Here is a 26797-nt window from a genome sequence, read left to right as displayed (position 1 = left end):
ATACAATTTTAAGCAGGCATTGTTCCAGCCAGGGCCTTACTCATCCAGTGTAAAGGCTGGGCAGAAATGATAGCTTCCTTTATTTACAGATGTGTAAATGACAGAGAGGAATGGCCATAGGAGATAGGACGAAGCATCAGAAGCTTCACCAGTCATGAAGGAGATCTCTCCCCCTGCTGATGGGTTCAGGAGGGGAGCAGGCTGCCCAGATCACTGCTACAACCTCCCTGGGACAGGTTGGGCAAACATCTGGCAGCAGTGACACAGTCAAGGACAAACTGCGTTCTTGGATAAGCAAATTGTGTCATCCCAGCTCTCTCCCCCATTCTGTGGTTTGTTTTCAGTGTTTTGTTTTTGGGCAGAGGCTGAAAGTTTCCCTAAAAGCCCAGGATGAGGAGTTAGTCCAAAAACAGGCCTTGAAAGTTACTGTGCTAGTACCACTCCTATGGATACACAGAAAGATCACTTGAAAGAAAAACTCAGGCTCTTCCTCTGGACCTGTTATCAGTTTTCTTAAGTGACAAGGACAGGCTGCTCACAGGAACGTGAAAGGTGGCACAGCAGCTCCCTGCAGCGAGGCTGGACACTGCTGGGTGCAGCATCTGGGAACTGTCCCCCTGTTGCAACACTCCAAAGCAATGATTCCTTGTCTTTTTGTATTTCTAGGAAACTGGAGAGACCATTCTCACTTCATGAAAGCCTGCAGCAATTAGTGGCATGCAAGAAAAGCTCTCGGTGGATCATGAGATAGATTTCTTTTGTGTTTTGTGCTTTCAAACACATTAATGTTTTTAAAAAATATGGATATGTATTACATAAAACAACATCTCTGCTAAGACATCATCCCCACCATACTCCAGTGCTTATAACCCTGCAGCAAAGGAAGACCTAAGGGCAAGGTGATAAATAATTTGTAATCCAATATCTGGTTGTTTGTGGTTTGGGGTTTTTTTTGGTTTTGGTTTGGTTTGGTTTTCTTTGTGCTCACCTGAGCTCTCTGGTCCACAAATTCATAGAGCAGTTTCCTAGAAATGCAGTTTAGGTGAAGCACTTGCCTGGGACTGAAGGTCTCTAGCTGGTGAGTTCTTGCCTGACAAATCAGGCATTTCTGAGAAGTATTTAGGTATTTCAGTCCCCTAGACTGCCATCTCTCCCTTTCTCTTATCTGGTAAATGACAAGGCCTTAAAAGACCTAATTTCTCGTCATTATTTCAGTAGTACTTTGATTTTTGTAGCAACTAATGCAGTAATGGCTATGCCTAATTAAAGATCAGAAATGTACACAGCTCAGCATTTGTGATTTGTCTGTCCCTTGTCAAATGCAACAAGACACCATCACTAATAAAAGCAAATATCTGAATAAAAGCAAGAGAAAAAAGGCTGATCCTGTTTTTTTGAATTCTCTGTCCACCACCAATGCTCTCCCCAGAGCTGGATACAAGTCATGAGAATTGTTCTGCTAATGAGCCGGTTAACACTAGTATTTCCCAGTAGAAATATTAAACCCAGTAGAGGGTTTTAGGTTTATTGATGCTCTGCAATGTTGCAGGGTGCATTTGTGATGTCCATCCAAGCATTGGGAAGGCACTTGACCAGGCAGTACCAGGCAGCAAGACCATCCAGGACTGTGATGGCTGTGGTGCTTTCCCATGAGTCATAAATTCATTGTCAAATATTCCATGACTCATGGATTAACCTAACAAAACCCAGAGGGAAGAAAATTTATTGGGTTATTGGTTAACAAGAGCCTTTTAAAATTAGCATGGCATAATAAGCAGGATACCAACATCCTCTGACTCGTGAGAAACTTGTCAGGAAGAGTTTTATGCACTCCTGTGGCTCACAAGACTAGGCTTTGATCTTGGCACAACTTGCTTTAGATTTCAGATTTTACATTGAGAATCAGATTTTTCTGTCAACAGTCTTAATCTTTTAAGTAATATAATATCTTTCATTTAAAACTCCAAGTGCTTCAGCATCCTCAAGCTGTATGTTTTCAGACCTTACTCAAACATTCTCAATGTACTGTAGCACCCATGTAGGAGCTTGGGGCTCCCTAAACCAGATGAAACAATTGTAATTACACTGACTTGAGCCAGCAGAGGAGCTGGCTAATGCCAGCCAACATGCTTAGGAGGAGAATCAGCTTGAAAGACATGTGTAATCATTGTGACACCAACTTAATGTGTAACAGGACATGAAACTGAGGCCATGATAAAGAAGAAATCTGCTGATACCTGTGTGAGCACAGCCTGTTGTGTAATGCACAGGAGGGCTGTCCCCTGTGACTCTGACACAGAAAAAGCCATTGGACATGGGTAGGAACAGCCATAGCAAGGTGCACACTCATTCCTGTCACACCTGCATGTTCATTCTGGTCATCCCAGTTGAGGGAGAGCTGGGAGCAACAGGCCTTTGGAGATGGGAGGTTTAATTTTTTCTGACAGTGAGCTTCAGAGGAAGGTTCCATTTAAATCCATTTAAATAGGATGCCCCACCAGCACTTAAAGAAATACATATAAAAAGAGAAAATATACCAGAAACAATGGAAACACAAACATTGCCAGGCACTGCAAGTCAACTCTGTCACTGAGGATGAGAACTGCCACCCACAGACCCACCCACATCGAGCCAGCCTGCCTAATTTGATCAGAGAAATTCTTGTGGTTGGATTCCTTTAGAAAGACTATGCACAAACAGGTCCTGGAGCAAATGATACCATTTTAACAACCTAAGTGTGCTCTTATCTGAATCATAGGGGGTCTGCTGTTACACAGCAGATCAAGTGTCCCCCTGTCATCGTTTGGCCAGGTCCCCATGACCCAGGTGGCACAGCTGTCTGCATCACCCAGGAAATGTCCTGCCTGGCCCTGGCCAGCAGCTTGGCATGGGCCATGTGAGGGCATCCCTGCATCCACAGCACGAGTCATCAAGCTCCTGAGCAGCACCCCAGCTTTGGGCTGGTCACTCACGGCTTTTCTGTAGCAAAGCTCCCTCAGCTGTTCAGAACAGTCCTGCCAGTGCTGGGTTTCCATTCAAATGCCTCTTCATTGGAGTGCCACAGGCTGCAAGTGGGAATGAAGAAGCACTGGTGGACAGGCCTGCCAGAATCCCTGCCTGATGGCTTATCAGATGAGAGGGGAGATGAAAAACTTCAGGAGAACATAAGTAATGAGAACATGTTTCAAGGTTCACAATGAGCAATGATTTAAGGCAGTGTTAAACCTATTTTGTAGCTACATAAATTGACCAGCTTATACATTGCTGGCTTACATACATCTACCTTTTTTTTTCTTTTTTTTTTCCCTTTTTTTGTGTGTGTTATCAAAAAAAACCCCAAAAAACAAAAAACAAACAAACAAAAAAACCCACCAGACTCAAGGTCTCTTTGCTGTTTACCTTCTAATTTCATTAAAGAGTAATACCCCTTATCATGCACTTGCCTGTAACAGGTTTGCTCTGTACATGTATTTTCCAGAAAATTTCCAGCAGAATTCCTTGTACTGATTGCAAGAACTGTTATCAATAAAATTGTTTTAAATTGTGATGCACACATAGCCTTGGCAAAGGGTTTGAGACCTATATTTCATTTATCTTGAAAAATAAGTATGTTCAGAAAAATTCTCTCCTTGTACCCTTGACCTCTCCCAACTGCCAGTAATGAAGACTCAAGGACAGTAAAGGATTTATCCCTGTGCTACCCACTCCTCAGAGGTGTCAGTCAGGGAAGGTTAGGGTCACGCTGTGGTAATAAATTGAATTTAGGCAGTTCTCATGTGGGCAATATAGATTCTATCCACCTCCTGCTCTCTGCCTGGAACATCTACATTCTTTTTTACAGCCCAGGCAGGTGTAACTGTCAAGTGCCAGCCTGAGCCCAGAAGCAAAAAAGGACACAGTGCTTAGTGACACAGGCTACTGGGAGGTTCCTCAGCTCTTGTGTGATCCCAGAAGTGACCTAAGAAGGAAGGAGCTCAAAGAGTCTGCCAAAATGGATCCTTCTTGGAAACAACAGCTGAAGCAGACTCAAACAGTGCTTCTTTTCTCTGCTATGTGTAATGAATAGGATAAAAAAGGAAGCCAGAAAGATTTCTGACATTATTTTTTCTGATATTAGGTTTTTTTCTGAAGCTCCTGTCACTTTCAATAGCTTTGCAGTTGCCCAAAGTAGATGTGATTGAACTTGATGTTATAATATTAGCACTGTCTGCTGTGTAAAATGAAACACTAAAGAGAACATCCAAAGTACAGCACAAAGAGAAGGTAATTATAGGGAGTATTTATGTTTGAAGAGCCAATCCTAAAGGTTTCAGGGCTAATGAATTCCTGGTAAGAAACTTCTGAGTGAGAAAACTCATGGTGGCACTAGCAGGGAGCACCAAATTTACTTGAGAAAGCAAACAGAATTTTTCTGGCATGTTGGTATGTGAAATCCATCAAGGCTGGATTATGCCTTTCCTTCCTTTATCCCAAGTTTTGAACAGGCCCAGTGACACCAGACCAGCTTGTGTCCTGAGCTAGCTCACACCTGGAGCTGTGTCACCATTCTGTTCCTGGCTTTACCAAGCACTGAAGCCCAGCAGCTTCCCAGAAGCAGAGATTTGAAGTTCAGGAATTAATTTGGTAGCAAACATCTCCATCCCCTTGACCAGCTCAGACAAAAAGAGGTTCAGTCCCAAGGAAACTCAGGCCTCCACGTCGCTTTAAGCTTGGAACTTTGCAGAGGAAAGCAGCTCTGAAGTATTTCTGTACAGACTGACAGGTTGTGTTGCAGGTTCTGGGACAGAAATCACCAACAGAGCTCCCAGGGTTCAGGGTGAAAATGCTGTTCTGCATGAAACTGCACACAGAGACCAGGCACTTCTCATCTGACACAGGGAAGGTCTGATGATTTTTCTCAGGGTTTTTTTGTGGTTGGTTTGTTTGTGGGTTTTTTATTTTGGTTTTTGGTGTTTGGTTTTGTTTTTTTAAAGGCCGTATTTCAATCACACTCAGTCATTTTCCCTCAAGTTAAAACCCAACTGTTAATTGTAGGTTTTTCATCTTGGTGAGGTTGTGAAGCTGGAGCCAATACAGTGGAAATCCCACACAGCACACAAAGACTCTGCTGCAGTCTATCATTTATCGCCTGAATGGAAAGAGTAACAACCCAACACAAATATTTGGACTTCTCTTTGTTCCTGGCAGGGCTTTTGAAGCACAGACACGAGCAGATAGCGTTTGGTTTTGTGAGGATGGAGAAGCAAAAGAGAGACAGAGCTGGGTATGAGCCAAATCCAGCACGCAGGAGAGGCAGAGGCTGCTCCCAGGGCTGTGCCCAGGTGTGCAGGGCTGGAGCACCAGCACAGGTAATTTTATCACAGCAGGATGAGTGGATTCCTGGAGCCTTATCAGGGTGTACATCAAGGATGGCTGTTGATTATGAAGAACAGCACAGGACAGAATCTCCCATGGGTAAATCCTCTGTCTATGGTGCTGTGAGCAGAACTGAACCAACCATCAAAAGATATAGATCTTTTGCTCCAGATCTGAGCAAAAATCCAGACCTGGACCTTCTTCAAAACTGCTCCAGCCTTGTCACATCCCACTTGACCAGACCCAACCTTTAACCAGATGAACAGCACCTTCAAAACAACAGCATTTTCCTGTCCTTATTTCAGAGCAAGGGGAGGGGCACTGGAAAGCTCAGCAATTCTGGCTGCACAACCACACAGTTATGATGTCCTACCCCTTTCACATCTGCTACAAATCCAAATACACAGCTGTGCTAAGGCCAGCTTGTCTTTGGAAGCAGTTACAGAGTGCTCACCTTGTGTTTGGTGCTCTGGAAACTCATGCAAGGTGTTGCCCCACCCTCAAAAAGCACAGGAGCAGGAGATCAGAGCCCTCCACCGCCCGTGGAGCAGGAGGCCGTGAGCAGACCTGGTTTCACTGATAACACCAGCACAGTTCACACAACCTGTGGAAAAACAAACGGTCTGTTGGCTGATTTGCCTGATTCCTTGGCTCGTGGCCCAAGGAGGGAAGCTTGGGAGCACTGAGGAAAGGATTCAGAAGACAGGCCTTGAGTCAAACACCTGCCACAGAGGTTTGTGGCCAGGGACCTGTACTTGCACCAGGACTGAGCTGAGGAGCTCCTGTGAAGGCACTGCCTCCCCAGCTGGCTGCTGCTCCATTTTCCCTCCTGGTGCTGGATTTACCAGCAATCACAAGGGGCTGCTTGTCTCTAGTTTGGAATATGAGTCTCTAGTGACATAATTTGTAATCCATATAAAAGGCAAGATTAGAATTAACTTCCAATATTTCTCCTGCTATTCACCCTGCCCTAATCCAGCATGGTTTGCTAAACACTAAACAATAACTACTGCATTTAGGCCTTTCTTCTGACATTAGAAAGAAATTGAATCTCCTCTGCAATCATGGCTTCAAGAAGTAAGTAAATCAAAAAGTCCAATAGCAACACTCTTTTTCCTGCTGTGCACATAGCAATGGGCTCAACCAGACACAGCAGCTACACAAACTATTCTGCAGTGCTGGGAACACACAAAATATCTATCTTCAGAGGTTCAGTGCTCTGTTGGGTATTCCTGATCCATGTTAGAATTATTCCTTAACATTTACCACAGCCCTTCACATCCCTCTGTGCCAGGGCGCTTCAGAGCCGGGTTCAGGCGGGGTGGCTGCAGGCAGAGAACAATGCAGCACTTTCTCTCTGCAATCTGCCACTGTGGCACAGCCCCACTCCTGCCTGGCCCAGCCCAAACAAACCCGAGGTGGTGTGGGCAGGAGCACACCCAGCTCTGCCCGGCAGTGCAGCCTGCTGGCAGCTCTTGGCGTGGTCACCAGGGACACAGACAGCACACGGGGAGCAGAGTGGAAGTAAAACTCAACACTTGTGTTTGAAAGGCTCAGGATAGCATTAGAGCTCTTCCCATGTTTTGGGAGCAAAGCAGCGGGGACGCTTCTTCAGAGCTGGTGAAGCTGCCCCTTCAGGTGTTGGTCAAGCCTGTTTCTCTTGGCAGCCTCCTGTAGGGACCAAAGAGAACAGGAATTGCTGAAGGATCAGCATCTCTTGGCAAGCACCTCCCAAGTCAGCCTGAACCAGTCTTGAGATAGTGGTGGAAGGAGAGACATTACCAGAATGGCTTTGCCCAGGATCTGCAGAGGTGCCAGCTCACACAGCTGCAGCCACCTTGTCCTGCCCATGCCAAAGGCTCTGGCAGCAGAGGGCAAAGCACAAAGCTCTTACAGTAATGTGGAGGGAAGGACACCTGGGCCAGCTTCCAGCAGGGGGGACAACAGCAAATAAATAGACAGATGGCCTTTGGCAGCGTGGAAAAAAGCATTTCACTTTCCTAAGGAGAAACAGCTCCTGCTGTGGGCAGTGGAGCAGCACTGGGACCATCCCCCTGCACACCAGAGTGACACCAGCTCTGCTGCAGATCTCAGCGGGGCACTGACAGATGAGGTGCAGTGACAGGGCCCAAGTTCTTCCATCACGTCACTGCTACCTTGTGTGACCCAGGGGGTAGGAATAACAGCCAGGCTCCACTACATCATCCTGCCAGAATGAAACTATTTAGAGACAGGTTCCAAGGGCAGCCACGAGCTTGCTTCCCTGGCACGCTCACTGGGCAAAGAGCTTGGAGAGGTAGGGCCCATCTATACCCCCAAAGGAGGTGAAAGCCAGCAGGGACATGACTTCCTTCATTCCTATAAATGCAGGAGGTGCCAAATGTTTGGAATGTGCTTTGTAGAGAAGGATTACCATGCGTCCTGCAAAGCTCTGCTTGCCTGAGCACAGATTTTGCTTGGAGGGTTTCTAATCTCACTTGTTTATCCTGGTTGTGCACGATAATGAAAGCGTTCCAGAGCTAAGAGAGACAAAGGAAGTGCATTCCTGATGAGCTGCTCCCTCTCTTCCAGTAGAGGACTCAACAGCTACACAAGGTATTATTTTTTGTGAGGGTTGGGGCCAGGCTTAGGCTTGAGAGAGTCTGAGAGCCCAGAGCTCCAGGAGCACTGGCACTGGAAAAGCCATGCCAAGGCCATCCTGGCACGGCCCTAACATCTGCTGCTCTACATCTTTCCAATCTGAACCACCACCCCTGGTGATGGGCTTGGTCTGAGGGCAGTCCCTGGGGTCAGGTGAGACTGCTGTGAGGGTTTGGTTGAGCAATCCAGGGAACATGGAGCTCAGAATTCCAGGGAATGATCAAACCAACGCCTTAGGTCTGTTTAGTTTGTGCCTGTGAGAACTGGGATTTGGGCTGGAAAGGTGTGGTTGGGGACAAAGGATGGAGTAAATCTGTGCACTGAAGAACTGAGGAGCAGGGAACAGGAATATTTATAAACTATATTAATATTTCACCCAAACTGAGGGAGTAGTGATGTCCATGTTGTCCAACAGGACTTCTTTGGTTAGGGGTCAGAGAGAGAGAAGGGAAACTACTTTTTATTTTCTTGCCATTTTTCCCAGTCAGAAGTGGGACAGCACCTTGCCTCTCCCCAAAGCACTCCAGGCAGGTGGGAGTACCTCAGTTCTCTGAGAGATAACAACATTTGAGAGGTTTGTGTTACTAACAACTCTATTGTCTCTTGATAGCAAAAATTCAGTCCTACAGACCCAGACTGATGAGACCAACAAGGAATTTCTACATAGGGGTTTATCCAAAGAAAGTTTCAGCTTCCTTGTTTGTTGAGCCCAGCTCCAGCCTGCAGTTTCTAGTTCCTATGCACACGTGTGATGGTTTGCAGCTCCTGAGCACGAATCTCGCCTGCAGTCGCTGCACGTGGCTCGTTTCTGGTTTGCAGTAGCGCTCGGAGTCACCAGGTGCCACCAGCGAGTCACTGCAGCCACTGCTCGTGTGCCATCGCTCCGATTCCACCCACAAAATCCAACGCATCCCAAGGCTGCTCCGCCACCAAAGCCGCCAGGACGGAGAGGATTTGGGGGCTTTTACCTGCCCAGGACAGGCTGTCACCTTCACTGGAATACTGGGGCTACGTGTTTGCCTTCCCATGGAAAGGAGCTGGCATTCTCTTTCTGGATCTCGTTCCTGGAATTTCGATTCCACCTCCAAAACTGCGTGTGTGCAAGGATTGCTCCCACACAAGAGACGTGGTGCTGGGGAACAGGTAGAGGTGCCCTGAAATGGAGGGGAACTTCCTGATTTAAGCCCTTAAAATGATGAAAAAGGGTGAGTTTCCTTCAATTTAACACCTAAAAATGAGAGAAAAGGAGGGATCTGCCTTCACTGATATCAACCCTCATGCTGTCACATACAGAGCAGCAAAAGTGCGTCCTCAGTATCTCATTATCTTCTGAACAAAACTCTACTGTCAGCATGTGTTCTTTGTCATTCTGCTAAGTGATAACAGGTTTTAATTCCTCCAGCAAAATTAAAGCATAGAACTTGTGCCAATGATCCCATGGCCTTGAACTTTGAAGCCGAAATGCTTGTAAAACAATAAACATCTACCCCCGTTTCAGAAAAACTTGGCTATTAATTGGAAGGAGTTGCAGTGACTATCTCCCCTTCTATCTTTTCCTGGAGTGGAAATGACCTCTGAAATGGAGCATTTCATTCAATTTGTTTTGCTTCAGTAATTTACAACAAACCTTTGAACAGTGAGAATCTTGTTTATTTCTGGACACCAGTTAACATTAAAGGCTCTTCCCAGACTAGCACGAAGACTACCACAACCAGCCATCCTGAATCATCTGGACAAAATATGAAATTCATTGGCTTAAATGTTTCTTTCTTCATTCTCTTTACCCTCAGTGCTCTTTGGAATGCAGGTGAGTGATTTTCAAACATTTTGCTGCTTTAAGTGAAAACTTTTTTGACTTCTCTGCTTCAGAATACACAGCTTGGTAAGAATTGCAATATCATATTTACAAGCTAAAACAAAGGCACACAGGCCAGCTTTTACCTGCATGGTGTCATTTTCAATCCCTTCCTCTATAATTTCCAGCAGGTCAGTGGATCTCTTCTGTAAGTAAACAGACAATCTGGAGAATGAAGTAAATTTATTTTTAACAGAGAAAAACTTTCTAGCTTCCCATATTGAACAAGCATCTTTTTCTTTCCTTCTTTGCATTTTCCTGCGCTTGTTCTTCACCACCCGCCTTGATCCCTGCTTTTCTTTTTGCTTGGGTCCTCCCAAATAATCAATCCTCCCTTAGCTACTTTTTCATAATTGGTTCCAATTTTGCAAGATCCATGTCCAAACTTAGAATTTCTGATACTTACCCAGATCATCTCATCATTGCACGTGGACATTTCAGTAGCTCTTAATAAACTTGCGTTAGAGCCCATTTTGTTGCTGATGTTAAACCTCCCAAGAGCACTGGCCTTCTGTTCTTACTGATTCCCACGTAGGGTTGATGGTGGGGGACCCCTGTTCTGGTATGTTTAAGACTTATTCTTAAAAATAAATGTAACTAGTGACACTCACTAAGGGGCTGGAGATTTATCTGTCTATTACATGTAAAAATACCCATGGAATTCATGAAATGATGTAGTGGCTGAGAGGTAAATAAGTGTATTTTGGTATTCAAAATGGAGCAACCTTAATATGCCGGTGATTACAACCTCCACCTAAATATATTCCTAAACTAGCATAACCAGCCTGTTTTATTTACTTATAGCAGTCCTTTGGATGATGTACTTGTGCTTCAGAGAACATCTAGAAGAGTTCAGTAACATTCCTGACTCTTTTTTTCTTCCTTTAACAAGGAGCTCAAGACTCTTGTGCATACCGATGTGGGGAGCTGCTTGGTACCTGCTCTTGCCAGGTGACATGCCAGTCCTTGGGGATATGCTGTCCTGATTATAAAGAATTCTGTCTTCAAATTTCTCCGTACTCAGGATCTCTTATGGGAGGCAAAGACTTCTTGATTACCAACACAGCTCTTAATCCCTCTTCTATGCTAAAATGCAGGTGGGCCATGATTTTATATTCCTCTGCCAAAGGGAAGAGAAACTTCATCATTTCATTCTCCAACAATAGGCAATTACCACAAAACAAGACCAGGCTATACAGGAGTGAAAACTGTAAAGTTTTTAGAATCCTGAAATGTACAAAAGTTCTGCTCACCCTCAGCCTCAAGGATACTCATTAACTGTATTTCTGCACAGGATTGTTTCTCTTAGGTTGAGTTATTGTGTGGTACAATCATAACTCTGCTCATTCTTCCCTTAACATATTAAAACAGTGACTTTTTGAAAAGTGTTTCCTTTCAGGGCACTTGATTGCCAGTATTTCTTTAGCATTTCCCGTTGTGTGAAAGAAGTGTTTATTTCTTAATCTGAATGAGAAAACAGCAAGAAATGTAGGTGATACACCTGATGTTTTTCCTCTAAGAGAAAGCTGTGGATCCTAAATGTGTCAGCCTGTGTCACACTTAGCTGCATGTGGCACATGCAATGCATACAATACACTGAATTTTGATTACCTCAATGTTGTGCTATTATTTCCACAGAAGGTTCTGAGTGAGATGTTGGAGTCCTTCCCATCTAGGTAGCAGTACCTGAAAAGGTTTTCAGTTCTTTAGTTGGAAAACCTTTGACCAAGGCATTCATTCTGTAGGACACAACTGTGTACTTTGATGTACCTGTAGAGTTACATAATTATAGCCAAGGCATATTTCAGTGCAGACAAGCAAAGGTACTATTTCCTGGCAGGCCCCAGCTCCCTCTGACACTTGGAGAAGATACACAGTCCTCATATATCAGTCTTGAAGAGTCACAGGTGGGGCTGTACCCTAGGACACTGGGCAAGAGCCCTAACTGGAATCAAATGGTTAAATAACAAGCAATGTGTTCTGAGTTAACCTTTGCAATGGAAATTCTAGAACAGCATGAAATTACTTTCATTGCCTTCACAGGACTTACCATGGGGAAAAAAATCAGAAATTTGCAATAGCTGTGCATCATGGTCATTGTTAGCCACCCTGTAATCCTACTAATGCTATAATGTTATCTTCCTCTTCCTGTTGCCCCTTTGTTGCTAATTTATCAGGCCTCCCTCCCCCAGTAATTAAACAATGAATTGAAAGTTTGTGGATTGCTGTATATTTGTGCAGTTCACAGCAGAATTCACATTGATGTAATGAGCAGGTTTTTCCAGTCCATACATGACACAAGGTTGCTTGTTGAAACATTCAGAATTTTCCCTCTATCTATGGTGACAATGAAAAGTATTTTCAACATCTACAGGTTCAAGAAGCAAATCATAACCAGTGGCCGTGTTGACACAGATGGAAGAGCCCACTGCATCTCCCCGTTGCTTTATGAGACTGGTTTCATCCCTTTTGAAGTTTCTACAGATAATGGGTTAACGTTTCCATACTCTGGAACTTGGTTATCAGGTTATTTAAATCTACAGCATCCCTCTTCTTCCTGTATTCTTCCTCCATGCATGCAAGATTGTATAAGTCTTTTTCCTTTTGATCAGTTCTATTCTTCCTTAACAGGCCTCAGAAAAGAAAGTCTTGCTGGCCTCATGTTAATTCATCTTTTGAGATATGAACTTTCACAGCAATTGAGTAGCAGCAGCATTCACTGATAAAAAGTCCTGCTTAAAAATGAGTCTGACCAAAACAGTTCCCACTTCATTCCTACTTCTATCACTTTTTGTCCCCTCTTCAAATAATTGCCTTGTGGTGTTGCAGTCTGAGGACTGCAAATATTAGTAAGGGTTGCATTCTCTCAGCTTCAGCTTATTCTTTTCATGTCATGCATCCTGTGCTGTGTGAAACATATCCAGGAAAAATACTGCTAAATCTTAAACAATATAATAGCACTTTTTCAGGACTATGCAAAGCCAAAATGTCATTAGCCCTCTTTTTCTGCTCTGCAATGCAGTACATCACAGCAAAGTTTCAGATGGAGAAAAATGCACATTGGTAAATCAGACAAAATGGCAATACTATGGCACCCCCAACACTGGTGGAAACTTAACTCTTACCTGGACACAGCAGACACTTGCAACTACCTATGTCAACATAGAAGTCTGGGGCTACCAGGAAACAGGTAAGTGACCCTTTTCCTACCTGTGCACAAGCATTTATCACACACATAACTTATGTGCAGAGCTCTGCACAGCTTGTGATTGCCTTCACTGAGGCCTCGAGAAGAGACCTGCAAGTATAAATAACTGCTGGCAATAATGTCAGCTTTTCCTCTTCATTCACATACGGGTGGAGACATCTAATTTCAATATCGTGGCAATTGTTCTTTTCCAGCATCCAAAATAATTTTCTTCCTCTGTCGTACAGGTGACAGTTATTCAGAAAACTGGATGGCTGAATGGAAATACCTTTACACTTTGGCAAGAGAAATCCCCAATACAGGGAAATACTCTTTTGTTCCTGTACCCGCCGAAGGAAATTACAATACATGGGACTTTGGAATGTTGAGAATTATACCCAGCAAATATTCAGATGGGCAGAGGCAAGTGCATCCCAACATATAATAGTAGTAGTAGTAGTAATAATAATAATAGTAGTAGTAGTAGTAATAATAGCTTACCTTATAAGATGTTGTCTCCTTTGGCATTCAAAACTGACACTCAGCCTCCATTTCTTATGAAAAAATAGGGAGAAAACTGGAAGGTCAAAAGTGAGAAAAACTCATGGGCCAACATAAAGACAATTTACTAAGTAGAGAGGAGCATGGAGGAAGAATCCCAAAGTCTGCCACAAGCAGACTGATGCACCCAGTGAGGGCTGCTTTGGAAAAACATCCCTGCAGTTTTATTGATGGACATGATGGTCCAGGACATGGAATATTCCTTTGGTCAGTTTGGGTTGGTATCACAGCTGTGATCCCTCCTGGCCTCACTGGGGGCCAGCATGAGAAACAGAGAAGACCTTGACACTGTGCCAGCCCTGCTCAGCAGGAGCTAAAACTCTGCTGTGTTATCAGCACTGTTTGGGTCACAAGTCTAAAATGTGGCTGTATAAAGAAAATTACTCCAGCCAAACCCATACTCTCAGACTAGGACCTGCTGATTCTTTTGTCACAACTGTGGAGGAGTCCCTAATCGTGGAACTTCAGTCACTGCAGCCACAGGCCTTCCTCTTCTATTTTCTATGCAGGCTTTTGCATTCCTTCAAATTTTATGCCCATTTGCTTTTATTTCATTGCATATTTCCCCATGATTTTTGGTGAACTACCTGTGTCAGTGCTCCATGGATATTCCTTCATAATTCTTCCACGTCTGCAGATTTGATGTTGATGGTGTAGACTCTGAGTATATAAATGCCACCTCTTCAGTGTTACAACATATTGCTAATATGTCAGGACCTTTAGTAAGATTTAGGAGTCACTACCCAGAGATGGATAACATTTTCTCCTTCTAGAGGGTTTTTATTACACTTTGTGTATGATATATTTTTCACAGGGGAAAAGCAGAGCGGCTTTGGAACATTTCAAGGATTCTGAATGGTTTCTGTAGCCATTAGTCCTGATATTACTGGGGTGCAGATGTTATGGTTTTTTAAAGAATCCAGATATACTTCATTCTGGCCTAAATGAAATTAGAATGTCAGAAGGCATGAATAAAAAACCTGCCTCTGAAAGGATCTATGTAAGCCAGAATCATGATTGCTAAAATGTATTCTGATTATTGCCTACTTACTGCATGCTGTCCTGTCACCTCTTCAATTTGGAAAATTTTGATTTACCATTACTTTCTGAAGGAAAAAGAAAGCAGTGGGCTTTGCAATGACATAACTTGAAAGTCAAAAGATGTTTTAAAATTATAATTAGCAATTGAGCCACAGTGCTACTGTCAAAATAGTGGTTGTTCAGCTAGCAGATCTTTTGTTTCTTTTTTTTTTCCCCAGCAACATTCCATCAATCTGGAGCTCAGAGCATGCATTGGCTTGGCACCTTGAGAAAGACTTCAGAAATGACCCAAATGCATGGGCAACTGCAAAATGTATTGAATGGGTCAAAAAGGAAGACCTGCTTCCAAACTTCTTGGAAGAAATTATAGACTGCCCTTGCACCTTGGCACAGGCAAGAGCTGACACTGGCAGGTTCCATGTAAGTTATTAATTGATCCTTCTGGCTTATTATAATTCTAGGTTGAAGCTTAAGGAGTACCAAACTCCACACACCCCCCTGTTGCCTCTCTAAAAGCCATTGCAAGGAAATTAAGTTATATTGAGATTGACTCATAGCATATCAGATGATAGAAGTAAATACAGCTTATTTAGTTAGTCTGAATATAAGTGTCTGATAGGAGACGGAAATCACATTCAAACAGGGAATTTAAACAGTGATTCCAAGGGTAGACTAAAAACACTTCATGGAGCTGGGAGCAGAATGACTTCTTTTAGATCCTACAAGATGACAGTCTGTGTTTGAAGGTGATGTCCCATGCTGTAACAAACTATTTCTCCCTAGTTCATCATACTTTGCTGCAAACCCTTCTGCCTTGTACTTCAGAGCCATAATCTCCTTTATCCTGCTTCCTTCCTCCTTCTCAGCTTCCCTGTTATCAAGGAACTGACAAAAGAAATCAATTGCCATTCAGTCTTCACTTTCACTTACACTGCTGATCTGAGGACCAGATGAGAGTGACTTCCTCTCCTATTTATGATACCAAATGATGGCAAGTGTTTATGCATTAAAAAAAATAGGTAAACCTTGTTACTAGTCTGGTTAAGAAGCTCCAGACATGATGTGTACAGTTAAAAGCTTGTGAAGATAAAAATTAGATCTATTGCCTGTCTAAGAACATAGGATAAACATTTACTCTGTTTGTGTCTGTGTTTGTTGTACACTTAGAGCTGAATCCCCACATGGCTGCATTTGTTCTTCAAGGTCTGTTGTAACAGACTGCAAAACGTTCAGGTCAGACATGGTGCTCCAGACACTTCAGTTTTAAATTCAGATTTTTCCAATCATTGCATGCTATTCAACACCCAGCCTCAACCAGTTCATGTCAACTTCACACACGTCAGATACGAAGTGTGGGAACAGAATGTAAGAACAGAAAGGACAATGAAGAAAGAGCCCCATTAAGTGTGAACATCAATATTTTTCAGACAGATTATGGCTGTGACATTGAAAAGGGGAGCGTGTGTACTTATCATCCTGGTGCTGTGCATTGTGTAAGAGCCATTCAAGCCAGGTAAAGAAAAAATTTTAAAAATTTAAAACCCCTGTGTTTTTTTATTAATCCTTTCACCTCAGAGACAGCAGCATCACAGAAGTCAGGGGTGAAGTCTAACTGGACATCAGATAAAGCTTGGCAACCGAAATATTTAGGTGTATTCATAAAAAGGCAATAAGTAACCCCTAAATAGCAACGGACCCCACAGAGCTAAATGTTGATTTTCTTGCTGCTTTTCCCAATCAGTCCCCTGTATGGGGCTGGACAGCAGTGCTGCTATGACTCCACGGGAACCCAAATCCTCACCCGCGACTCCACCGGGGGCAGCACGCCTGACCGAGGGCATGACTGGGGTTCACCACCTTTCCTGAAGCCTCCCCGGATACCTGGCTTTTCCCACTGGCTCTATGATGTTATCAGCTTCTACTACTGCTGCCTGTGGGCTGATAATTGTGACTTCTATATGGAGAGGCGGCCCTCTAGTGACTGCAGGACGTACCGCCCGCCCCGAGCTGGTAAGGGCTTCGCAATTCCCTTATGGAGTGTAATTTTGGACACAGTGTTGGCTTTTAGAATATTTGTATATGTGCATATATGAGTTAACAACGGCGAGGGTACAACGTCCTGTGGAAAAGTTCCGTGGAATATGTGTAGATATGTCACTTACAAATCTGTATTTTTTTAAATTTTGCTGCAAGATTTTCTGCTGTTGGGCATCTCACTCACCCCTAGAACCTAAATAGCCAAAGCATAGTAGTCAATGTCCACGACTTTATATCATCTGCGTGGACTTCTTCAGAAAAAAAAGGTTAGAGATGGTTAATGACAGCTAGGAAGTAACCAGAAAAGCTATTATGATGAGAAATATTCATATCAAATAAGAAAGTTTTACAATTTACAGTGTGTCTGTTTTTCTCCACTTGCTTTTGTCTCAGTTTTAAGTCTTGCCATACCTCTGTTGCAACCACATGTTTTGCCTTCTGTGATGCTGAGGTGTCCAGCAGGACTTGGCCTCCCATAAAGAAGTGCAAAGAGGCAGCAGTTCTCCTCAGGAAAAAAGGAGAAAATTGTAGACAGCATTGCATTAGGTAGTTAGGGGTCATGAATGAGTGGTTTGGCTGCCTAAAGAAATCCCATCAAAAGTATTGGCAGAAGCAGAGTTTAATATGAATTTGTGAAAATGTAACTTTACAACTTGATGGCAAGGTGCCTTGTATTAGTTGCTATACAGATTAAAGCATACAAAAGAAGATAAATTAGAAGCAGTTTGGAGCAGTTTACATGGAATTGGAAGTGCAAAAGGGGACAAGGGTGCAAAGGATATGGATGCAAAGATAAGGCAGTAGCCGTGTATTCATGTCCAAATCTCCCCATATATTGCATGTGACACAGTCTTTAGCCTCTTTCCTTTCTCATGAACTTGAGGAGTAACAGGTTGTGATTTTTCACTAGTTCTTAATTCTTTTTTTCTTGTTTGCTTTTAAAAATAGCATCTGCTTTTGGGGATCCTCATTTCGTTACATTTGATGGTCTGAACTTCACCTTCAATGGCCTAGGAGAATACACATTGGTAGAGTCTGACCTCACATCCCTGAGAGTGCAAGGGAGGACACAGCAGGCACACTTTCCCAATGGTAAGTTAGCAAGAGAGGAAACAAAGCTTCGAGATTCTGAGCTTGATTTGCACTTTGTAGCAATCCTCCTGTCTCTAGTGTTCTTTTTTGGCCATTTGTGAACGACACCATCCTGAGGAGAATCAGAAAGCAGACAACCTCTTCAGGGAAACTTCCCAATCAAAGTTTAATTGCTAGTTTTATTGGGTGTGACTAATGAAAGTGTAAGGTTTCCTACTGTGTTTAAGAGCTCCAAAAAAATCGTATTTCTCTCCATGCCCATTCTTATCAATAAGGAAACATAAGGCCAGTTCTAGAAATCAATAGGCACAGCTGCCAGCTGATGCATTTTGATGGCATTGTTGGGTTTTTTTTTTATTTGGAAGGAACTGGAGCTCAGGGGACAGGCTTGTCTGCAGTGGCCATGCAGGAGAGCAACTCTGATGTGATTGAAGTGCGCTGCTCTGAGGATGGGAGCCTGGAGGTCCTCTTGAACCAGAGAGTTCTCAGCTTCTCTGAACAAACCTGGATGGATTTGAAAGGTTAGTTACACATATCAGCCCTGTAAGCAATTCTATTCTGATGGAGCCCATGGATATTTAAAAGTATCTCCAGGTGCATCCATTTCAACTCTCTTCTCAGCATCCTTTTGTGAAGTGTTTTAACAGATGGCTTCAGTGTCCACATTTTCAATGTCTCCTTTCACTTGTTTGTAGAGCAATGGTTTTCCTTCTCATCCTGTGGACAGTAATTGGAATTAAAAAGTCTGTCCTCTACATTCTGCTTTGAGCTTACTGCATCTAATGCAATGCAGACTACCAAATAAAATGAAATATAGTGAAATATATCTAAAGTATATACTAAAATATAACTGAATTTCACATTTACCTATTGGGAGCTCTCTCAATAGGTCAGATATTATTCCTCTATTCTTCTGCCAAAATATTAAAAATTGGCTTTTTGTCCTATAGGGCTGTGATCATTTGATAAGTCTTTATGATAATTTGACAAATACTCAATTATAACAGTAATCCCCCTATTCAACAGAGGAAAATTTCTGTGGCTAGCAATTAGTATTCCTCACATGGCTGAAGAGCAGGTGGAGGGCTACACGGACAAGGAGCTGCAGAAGCAGAGATGCAGGAAGGAAAAAAAAATGGAAGGGACATTGAGGGGGCCTGAGGAAGAAGCCAAATTAGGGAGGTGTTGACATGTAAGGGATCTGTTGAGTTATAAGGGATATAAGGGATCAGATAAGGGAGAAGGGGAGGAAAACTGTGAACACTGAGAACTGTGAACTGTGAACTGTGTGCTTCCAGCTCACAGCCACTCTCTGATACAGATATCTCTTATCTTTAAGCTTCTGGTGTGGGACACTGGCAGGAGGCATCTTATATCAGCAGTGGACCTTTCTTTGCTACCATTCTTTAGTAGACATCTTATCTACTACAACTGTAGTGTGAAAGTGTGGCTTCCCTTTAAATGCTTCTCAGAGTACAGCTCAGAGTGGAAAGGAGGAAAAGCTGTATGAAAAATGGTTAAAACTGATGATTTTAACTGATGCTAAAACACAACAATTTTTTTTTTCCACTATGGATAATTAGCTATTTTGTCCTCTTCATCTCACTGTTATAGGTCTCTTTCTCTATTCTACACCTGATCAGAACATCACAGTGATGTTCTCTTCTGGGTCTGGAGTGGAAATAAGGGGAAGTGAAGGATTTCTGACCCTGACAGTTCTTCTCCCAGAGAAGTTGGTGAATCACACATGGGGTCTCTTTGGGGTAATGAATGGCAATCCAGAGGATGACTACACCTTCAAGAATAAAACCACCATGTCAGTTCATGCAAGTCCCCAGCAGGTGTTTGAGTTTGGAGCTAGCTGTAAGTAATTTCTCTCGTCTGTTATTACATTTTCTTTACAAATTCAAAACAGCTCATGATTTAAGGACTAGGAAAGTCTGTGCCAAGCAACCACTAATGGGAGAAGAGAAGGGAGTAAGAGAAATACACCCTCTACCCATGGGGGGAGTGAAACCATGACGGAGTGTTCAGCACTTTGTTCCATCAGGAGTCAGACCTTGTATTTCACAGTTTACACTTTCAGAATACCATCTACTATGGTCAGCTGAACACAGCATCAGCAGACTACAGTGTTACAGAAGTATAGAAAAAGCCAGGGCTAGCTGTCTTTTTCCAGAATATTAGCAGTGTTTTCATCATGTGCCATGCCGACAATTTGAAAAAATCATTTATTAAATCACAATTTAGTAATTGTCCCTTTAAAGAAGAGGATGTGGAGGGATGTGTGTAAAAGAATGGCTCCTAACACTGAATGAGTGATTAAGCTGCTCTATCCAACATGCAGCATTAGATTGGTCAGCACTCCTTCTGACATCAGGTTAGGAGATGGGCCAGAAACATAATGCAAAATATCCTCTGGCTACCAGTTGATCTCTGTATTGAGCACAGTGTAAGCATGCTCCAAGGTTCAGATCATGCTGAAAACTCACTGCTTCAGCCTCAGCAAGTTTCTGATGTAGCCAAATGAAAAAAGGAAGCAGGACCATGGCTTATAGGATGAATTTAGGGACACACAGTCTCAGGATCTGTGTTGCTTATAATGGTTGCTTTAGGTAGCTCTGTCTGTTGTCACCATTTTGCTAGGAGGCACATAAAACCATCTTCATGGAAAATCACAGCTACACAATTATTTGGATCTAATTCTAAGAAAATGGTCCAACAGCAGGTTAAATGAACACCAGCTTTGGTGCTAAGTTAAGATGTTGCATATGAAAAGGAAAATAATCTTGAGCTGGAAGGATGCTGTAGGGCTTCCTATATCTCTTCCAGCTCTAGCTACATTTCTGTAGATAAGAACTTGGATTAGTAGCAGAAGGTGGTCTATGTTGGCAATGTTACATATGAATCTCTCCTTCTTTCTCTGTCTCGCAAGGGGCTATTGAAAATGGAACTTCTCTCTTTACTTATGACACGGAGTTCTTACTGAACAGTTTCTTTTATGGGGAAAAGCACAATGCTTCCTTTCTGCCCGTGTTCTCCCCTCATGAAGACCCTGCTGATCCCCTGGTAGAAGAGATGGTCTCACGCTGTGGCTCTGACCCATTCTGCAGATTCGATGTCCTGACAACAAGAAACCTTCAATTGGGGAGTTCCACAAGACTTTCCCATCAGAATCACAAGCTGCTGGTAGAACATCTAGAGCCAGGTGATCCATCATTCCATAAAACATCATTACAGAATAACAGGATAGTCTGAGTTGGAAGGGACCCACCAGGATCATCAAGTCCAAACTTTAAGTGAACGGCCCATAGGGAACATCACTACAGTTATTTCTACAGGGCATCTAAAGAGTTAACACTGTTTGAGGAGGCTTTGCTTAACTGTAGGTTCATGCACCTATAAATAATCTGATCATGGGGAATCATCCTTGTACCAGAAAAATTCTGTACTGATAAAATACTTAGGCAAACTCAAAATAAATATATTTCCATTTATTCCACTATAACACCACAGTGTAGAAAGTTTATCTTCATTTTATATGCATTAAGCTGTACTCCTTGGACTTCAAAATAATTTTTAAAAGTAGCAGGAAGTCTTTCAGATAGCCTAAAAATCTTTGTTTTTCCATGAATTGCTAAAATGCTGTTTGAATCATTGTAATGGATATTTGCTGATCCAAATCCTAAATACTCTAACCAGATATGTCTCTTTTATTAGTGATCTCTTGTGGCTGGCTGGAACATCCAACCAATGGAAGAAAGAATGCTACAAACTACCTGCTGGGCTCAACCATCAGTTTCACCTGCAATGAGGGCTATGAACTCACGGGGTCACAGGAAAGAACTTGCCAAGTGTCAGGAGCCTGGTCAGGAGACACACCCCAGTGCAGCCCTGTAACAGGTCTGTTGCCTTTTAGATATCACTTGTGGTCAGTAAAATATCATTATCAAGGACAGGGCCATCTCAGTATACCATGATGACCCTTGAAAAAAGCAAATTCTGTCACTTGGTAAAACATTGGACATGAGATGTCTGAATTTCTAGAAAGACTGTTATTCAAATCTAAATAACAGGTGATTTCTGGTGGTTTTGTGCGTTTTGGTGGTTTAAAAGGTTTTGTTTTATCAGTGGGTACAGGTACCTGAAGGGTGGGTGAAAAGAGGATGGAGCCAGGCTTCTTTCAGTGGTGCTCAGGGACAAGACCTGAGGCCACAGGCATGCTCTGAAACACAGAACCTTCCCTCAGAACATCAGAAACCCCTTTTTTACTGTGATTGTGATTGAGCACTGGCCCTGAGAAGAGTCTCCCTCCCTGGAGATATTCAAAAGTTGTCAGGTCATGGTCCTGGGCAACTCTGGGTGGTCCTGCTTGAACAGGGGAGTTGGACAAAATGACCTTCAGAGGGCCCATCCACCTCAACTGTTCTGTGATTCTGTTATTCAAGAGCAGACACAGCCCACACTTCTTGAACACTTTCACTCCTTTTTTCTAAAAGATTATGTTATCTCAAAACATAATTCTACTTTTATAGCAGTAAAAATATTGTGAATGATGCAATAGTATTTAGTATATATAACAGATTTATTACCCCTCTTGTGTTACTATTAATAGATTATCAATTAGCCTGTGATTGCTGGATTTAGTAGCAGTTTAGTAGCATAGGCTGTCTCTATGATTTACAGAAAATGGCCCAAAATTTTCTTTTTATTCATTCACCACATACACTCCAAATGTCCTCAAGATGGCAATATTTCAAAGCACCAGGGTGATGCAAGGCCAGATGGCATGTTGAAGCATTTTTAATGCTGAGTTAATAGTTCCCAAAAGCACTCATCAAATAATTCATGCTAACAGATTCTCCATTCTGAGACCCTTCCAAAGAAATGTGGAAAGTGCAGTTCACATCAGCAGCGAATTCCTGTCATGCTGGCACATTTCATCAGCCTCTGCTGGCTTGTATCAATTGCTTTTACATTTCCAATGCAGTTCTGAACTTAATAATATTTGTAAGATGAACTGCAGTGAGTTTGGGCAGCAGAAAAATTTGCAAAGGACATCTTAAAAAGGCAGTGGCAAAACATTCTGCCAAGCTGAAAGCTAAGTATATTTTTCCACTGCTGCCATCAACCACATACATACTGGATAAGAGCCAGTCGGTCTCAATAAGCAAAACAGATGCTGACATTTACACAAGCAAAAGGGGGACAGAAAGGCAGCCCTGTGAGATCAGAGGAAAGGAGCTGGAAGATAAACAGTGACTGATTGCACTCAGAATGATGGAGATATGATACAGCTTCGTGGATGAGCAAACAAAACCCACAATGTTTTCCAATGCTTTACTGAAAGATGACAAAGAAAAACAAGGTGTGAAAGAATTTTATTGAACTGATTGCAACAAAGATCTTCCTTATTATTTAATATTTGGCATTCTAGTTAATTTGCAATGTGAACCAAAACTGATGGTTTTCATTAGCCTCAGGAAGTTGGAGTATGGCAATGCTGTCCACAGCAGCAGGATACTGACAATACCAACAACTGATCAACACAATATAAAAATACAAATTTCTCCATTCTTTTTGTCCTACTGCTAGGCCCTAATAATGGCATTTGTATCTAGCCTTGCTTCTCCTTCTTCCATCAGGTGTTCTGCTAGATGTCAGTGTTTGTCTGAGAAGGCCATTTTATTGACAGGCCCAGGTCTCTACAGAGAAGAGAGGCAATATAGTTCAAAGTTCCTTTCACTTATGTCTAAACTTCCCATATTTTTATAGCATGGACAGCTAGTGCTTGCTTTCCAGTAAATACATTTCTGCCTCTGTTTCAAGACATAGTTGAAATCCAGTGCCTGTTTTCCTTGTCTTACTTCTTGATTCAGCTGTTTTCTCTATTCTCTATCCCACAAGCCTTCTCTTCTTCAGTACAGAAAAGGTCCTTGTGTTGTCAAAATCTGTTGTTCCTGAGGTCAGTTTTCTTTATTATTTTTCTCTTTCCACATCAGCATGCTGCTGTTTCACCAACATCCATTTTATCTAATCCTGTGACAAAGACCTTCTTGACATCAGGAAAATGTTGACAAAATTAACTGACAGCCCTTCCCACTTTCTGGGTGTCTGAATGGGTGACCACTGACCCAGCCACTGTGACCAGCAGTCGCATTTTTACTTTGAGAGTGAACTATTAAACACACACTTTCTCAAATTATTTCTTTCATGCTGGTCAAAAGCACGGGGCCCAGCCCTCTGTTATTCTAAGTTTACAGGTGTACTTCTTTACAATGCTGTGTTTGTTATGCTTGCTGCAGTTTTGTGGCACATCAGATTCAAGCTGTCTTGCAAATCACCAAGGTTTTTTAGTTGCTGTACACTTCCATTTTCCAAAGAGAATAGCTGAAATAAAGGCATGGGAACTAGGAGAATTGGATGGGAAAAGAGGTGAAAACAAGAAAATATAATGCCAGTTATTTTACAAAATCCATTTGGGTATTTTGAAACTTCTAATACAAATTATGCTGTTGGGCCTGCATATTGTTGTTTTTGAGTTTTGCTTCCGTGAACTAAAGTTTCCATGGAAATCCTCTGCTAATAATTATTTTGCTATGCTTCTAATTACAATCCCACTGCAAGTCTTGCCAGTACCACAGCCCTCTTCACAGAATATCACAAAGAGGAAGAACAAAGAAGATATCCAGCAAAAGCAAAAAGAAGATTCTAGTAAAATCAGATATAATATCCAGCTAAAAATCATAAGATGGTGGCAATATATGTACATAAAGTCTTTTTGAGATAATAATTTGGTGATATTAAGGGCAATCCAGTTTTGTTTCTTTTGGATTATTTTCTCTTTCCCCCCTGCTCCTCTATTTACTTTTAGATTTCCTTTTCCACGCTCAGGCTCTGTGTAAATACTGTTAGTTTTGAAAAGCTGTCGGAAATCTCATTAGTCTTCTGTGCTTTTTCTAAACATGAAGATTTCACAACAGAGGCAAATCACTACTGGACTAACTATTTTAGCCAGTGGTGGGTTCTCATCACTTGGCAGAGGCTGGGTGCTCCCTGTGAAGGATGGAGCCAAACATTAGGATGTGAGCCTTGTTCAGAAGTTACAGGAAGACGGAACAATGCTTGTGAAACGGTTTATGTATCCCATTTCTTTCCCTAAACTTCACTATAAACCAAATTAGCAGCTGAATAATCTGTTCTAGAATCACAGAAGTGTCTGCTGTGTCACTCTGCCATGAAGTGTCTGCTGTGTCACTCTGCCATGACTGTGGTTTGGGCAGGTGTGACAAAATGATGGAAGGAAGGGCTGACAAAAATGCAGCCCTGAATGCAGGAATCATTGTTTCTCCTGGACAGTTCACTCCACATGCAGCATCTCCTAACTTTTACAAATATTCCTATGTGTCATGGTAATCTGCCACTGCTTAGTAGAATAAGAAAACAAAATGATATTTTTTATTAAAAGTTTTTCATATCTGGTTTCTTTCTTCTTTTCAGGTGTCATTGTTAGGCAGTCACAGAATCAAGTTGACACTTTTCGTGTTTTAGCATGTTCAAACTCTCTGATGCAGTCCAATGTACCCACATCAGAGCAGTCACTTCTCTTTTATGTAGATTATTAAGCAGCAAAGGTAGTTTCAAAATTTAATGTCAAAATAGGGGTAATAATTAAAGTAACCAAACCATATGGAATAAAGATTGAAAACCATTTCAGTTGTTGGGATTGACAGTTCTACATCAATATTGCATATTCACAATGCTGATTACATATTAACCTTTGTACTACAAAGCTTTTGGCAGCCACCTGCCCTAACAGTCAAATGTAGGAATTCTGTGAGTTCCTAATCTTTACCAATTTCAGAGAATCTGAAAGGGTAAAGAGTTGGAAGGGACCTCAAGACATCATTTAGTCCAATCCCCCTGCCAAGGGAGGCAATTCCACTAATAAAGAGAATAGAAAAATTAACATTATACGTACAATTTCAAAAATTGTCATGCAACTGCATTCAAACAGATATGAAGAAATGTACATCAAAGTATTCATGGGGTTTTTTATGGTTGTTCTCTGTTTTTCAGCTAAAAAACAAGTAATTATTATTGGCAGTGTATTTGGAATAGTCGGTGTTGCAGTCCTGGCACGTCTGGGTTATTTATGCAGAAAGCACAGGTAAGCCTTGACCGAACTGAAAACCCAAATGAACCTCCTAAAGAAATAGCAACTGTTACAACTTTTTAAATAATAATTTAGTAATGACCACTGGCAACAAACTGCCAATGTGCTACAGGTAAAAAAAAAAAGTGCAACTGATGTATACACTGTGTGTGCAACAGATTGGTGGAGAAAGAGGGCAGCATAGTGAATGAAAATGGTTTTGCCTAGGAATACTGGCAGATTGAAATGGAGATATGGTTGATTTTCTGAACTTTGTTAGCAACTGTTACAAATTTTTAAGCGTTCTCTGTTCCAGTGTCCGCAACGAATAGAATGCCAGATAAAATTGAATCAAAATTGAGTGAATGGAAACAAAATGGAGTTACAGCCCTTGGAAAGAAGACTGTGGATGTGAGGAATAACTAAATACTTCTGAACTTATCACAAAAAAAAAAAAAAGCACAGCAGCAAGCTAACAGAATACTGCTATTGTTTTTCAGTATTTCATCAGCTTTGAAATGCTACATTCACTAGGAATTCAGCTCAAAGAAACAAGAATGTGGCATATTGTGCTGTGATATTAAAATTTATGTGTAAAGCCATGCTATTGTATGGAAACCATTTTTTGCTTTCTATATGTGTCACAAAGGCCAAAAGAAATGTAAGCATATTTTCCCCCTCAGAATCAACCTTACAGCTTTATATGGCAGAAAGTTTCTGTATGCTAAAAGTGAGATGCATCCACGCTGTGTATTGATACAATAGTTAAGGCCTACAAACTGTATTTTGATTCTTACCCTTTCAGAATAACAAATTTTCTCTCTCTGTATGGGCTGCTATTTGATTACACAGCAGTGGTGTAAAGGGGCCAGAA

General features: G+C 42.1%; 1 protein-coding gene across 1 annotated transcript; it reads left to right on the top strand.

Annotated features, from left to right (window-relative positions):
- Positions 1 to 8688: 8688 nt before the first annotated feature.
- Positions 8689 to 26525, top strand: SUSD2 (sushi domain containing 2). Its single transcript, XM_063416288.1, has 15 exons — positions 8689 to 9802; positions 10743 to 10947; positions 12225 to 12376; positions 12873 to 13040; positions 13286 to 13460; positions 14858 to 15059; positions 16067 to 16152; positions 16381 to 16649; positions 17625 to 17768; positions 18134 to 18289; positions 19383 to 19631; positions 20704 to 20976; positions 21489 to 21671; positions 25848 to 25938; positions 26240 to 26525. The coding sequence occupies exons 1-15, from the start codon at positions 9736 to 9738 to the stop codon at positions 26253 to 26255; spliced, it is 2436 nt and encodes an 811-aa protein (XP_063272358.1). The 5' UTR covers positions 8689 to 9735; the 3' UTR covers positions 26256 to 26525.
- The last annotated feature ends 272 nt before the right edge of the window (positions 26526 to 26797 follow it).

This window comes from Prinia subflava, chromosome 19, assembly GCF_021018805.1.
Source record: "Prinia subflava isolate CZ2003 ecotype Zambia chromosome 19, Cam_Psub_1.2, whole genome shotgun sequence".
NCBI lineage: Eukaryota > Metazoa > Chordata > Aves > Passeriformes > Cisticolidae > Prinia > Prinia subflava.
The sequence above is the reverse complement of the archived record's forward strand: the minus strand, read 5'-3'. Positions and strand labels throughout refer to the sequence as shown.

Excerpts from the sequence above, each read along its gene's own strand:
- SUSD2 (XM_063416288.1), top strand. The coding sequence starts at position 9,736 with ATGAAATTCATTGGCTTAAATGTTTCTTTCTTCATTCTCTTTACCCTC. Across the intron at positions 12,377-12,872 it reads CTCTGGAACTTGGTTATCAG|TACATCACAGCAAAGTTTCA; the intron begins GTTATTTAAATC and ends TCTGCAATGCAG. Across the intron at positions 16,650-17,624 it reads GTACCGCCCGCCCCGAGCTG|CATCTGCTTTTGGGGATCCT; the intron begins GTAAGGGCTTCG and ends TTTTAAAAATAG.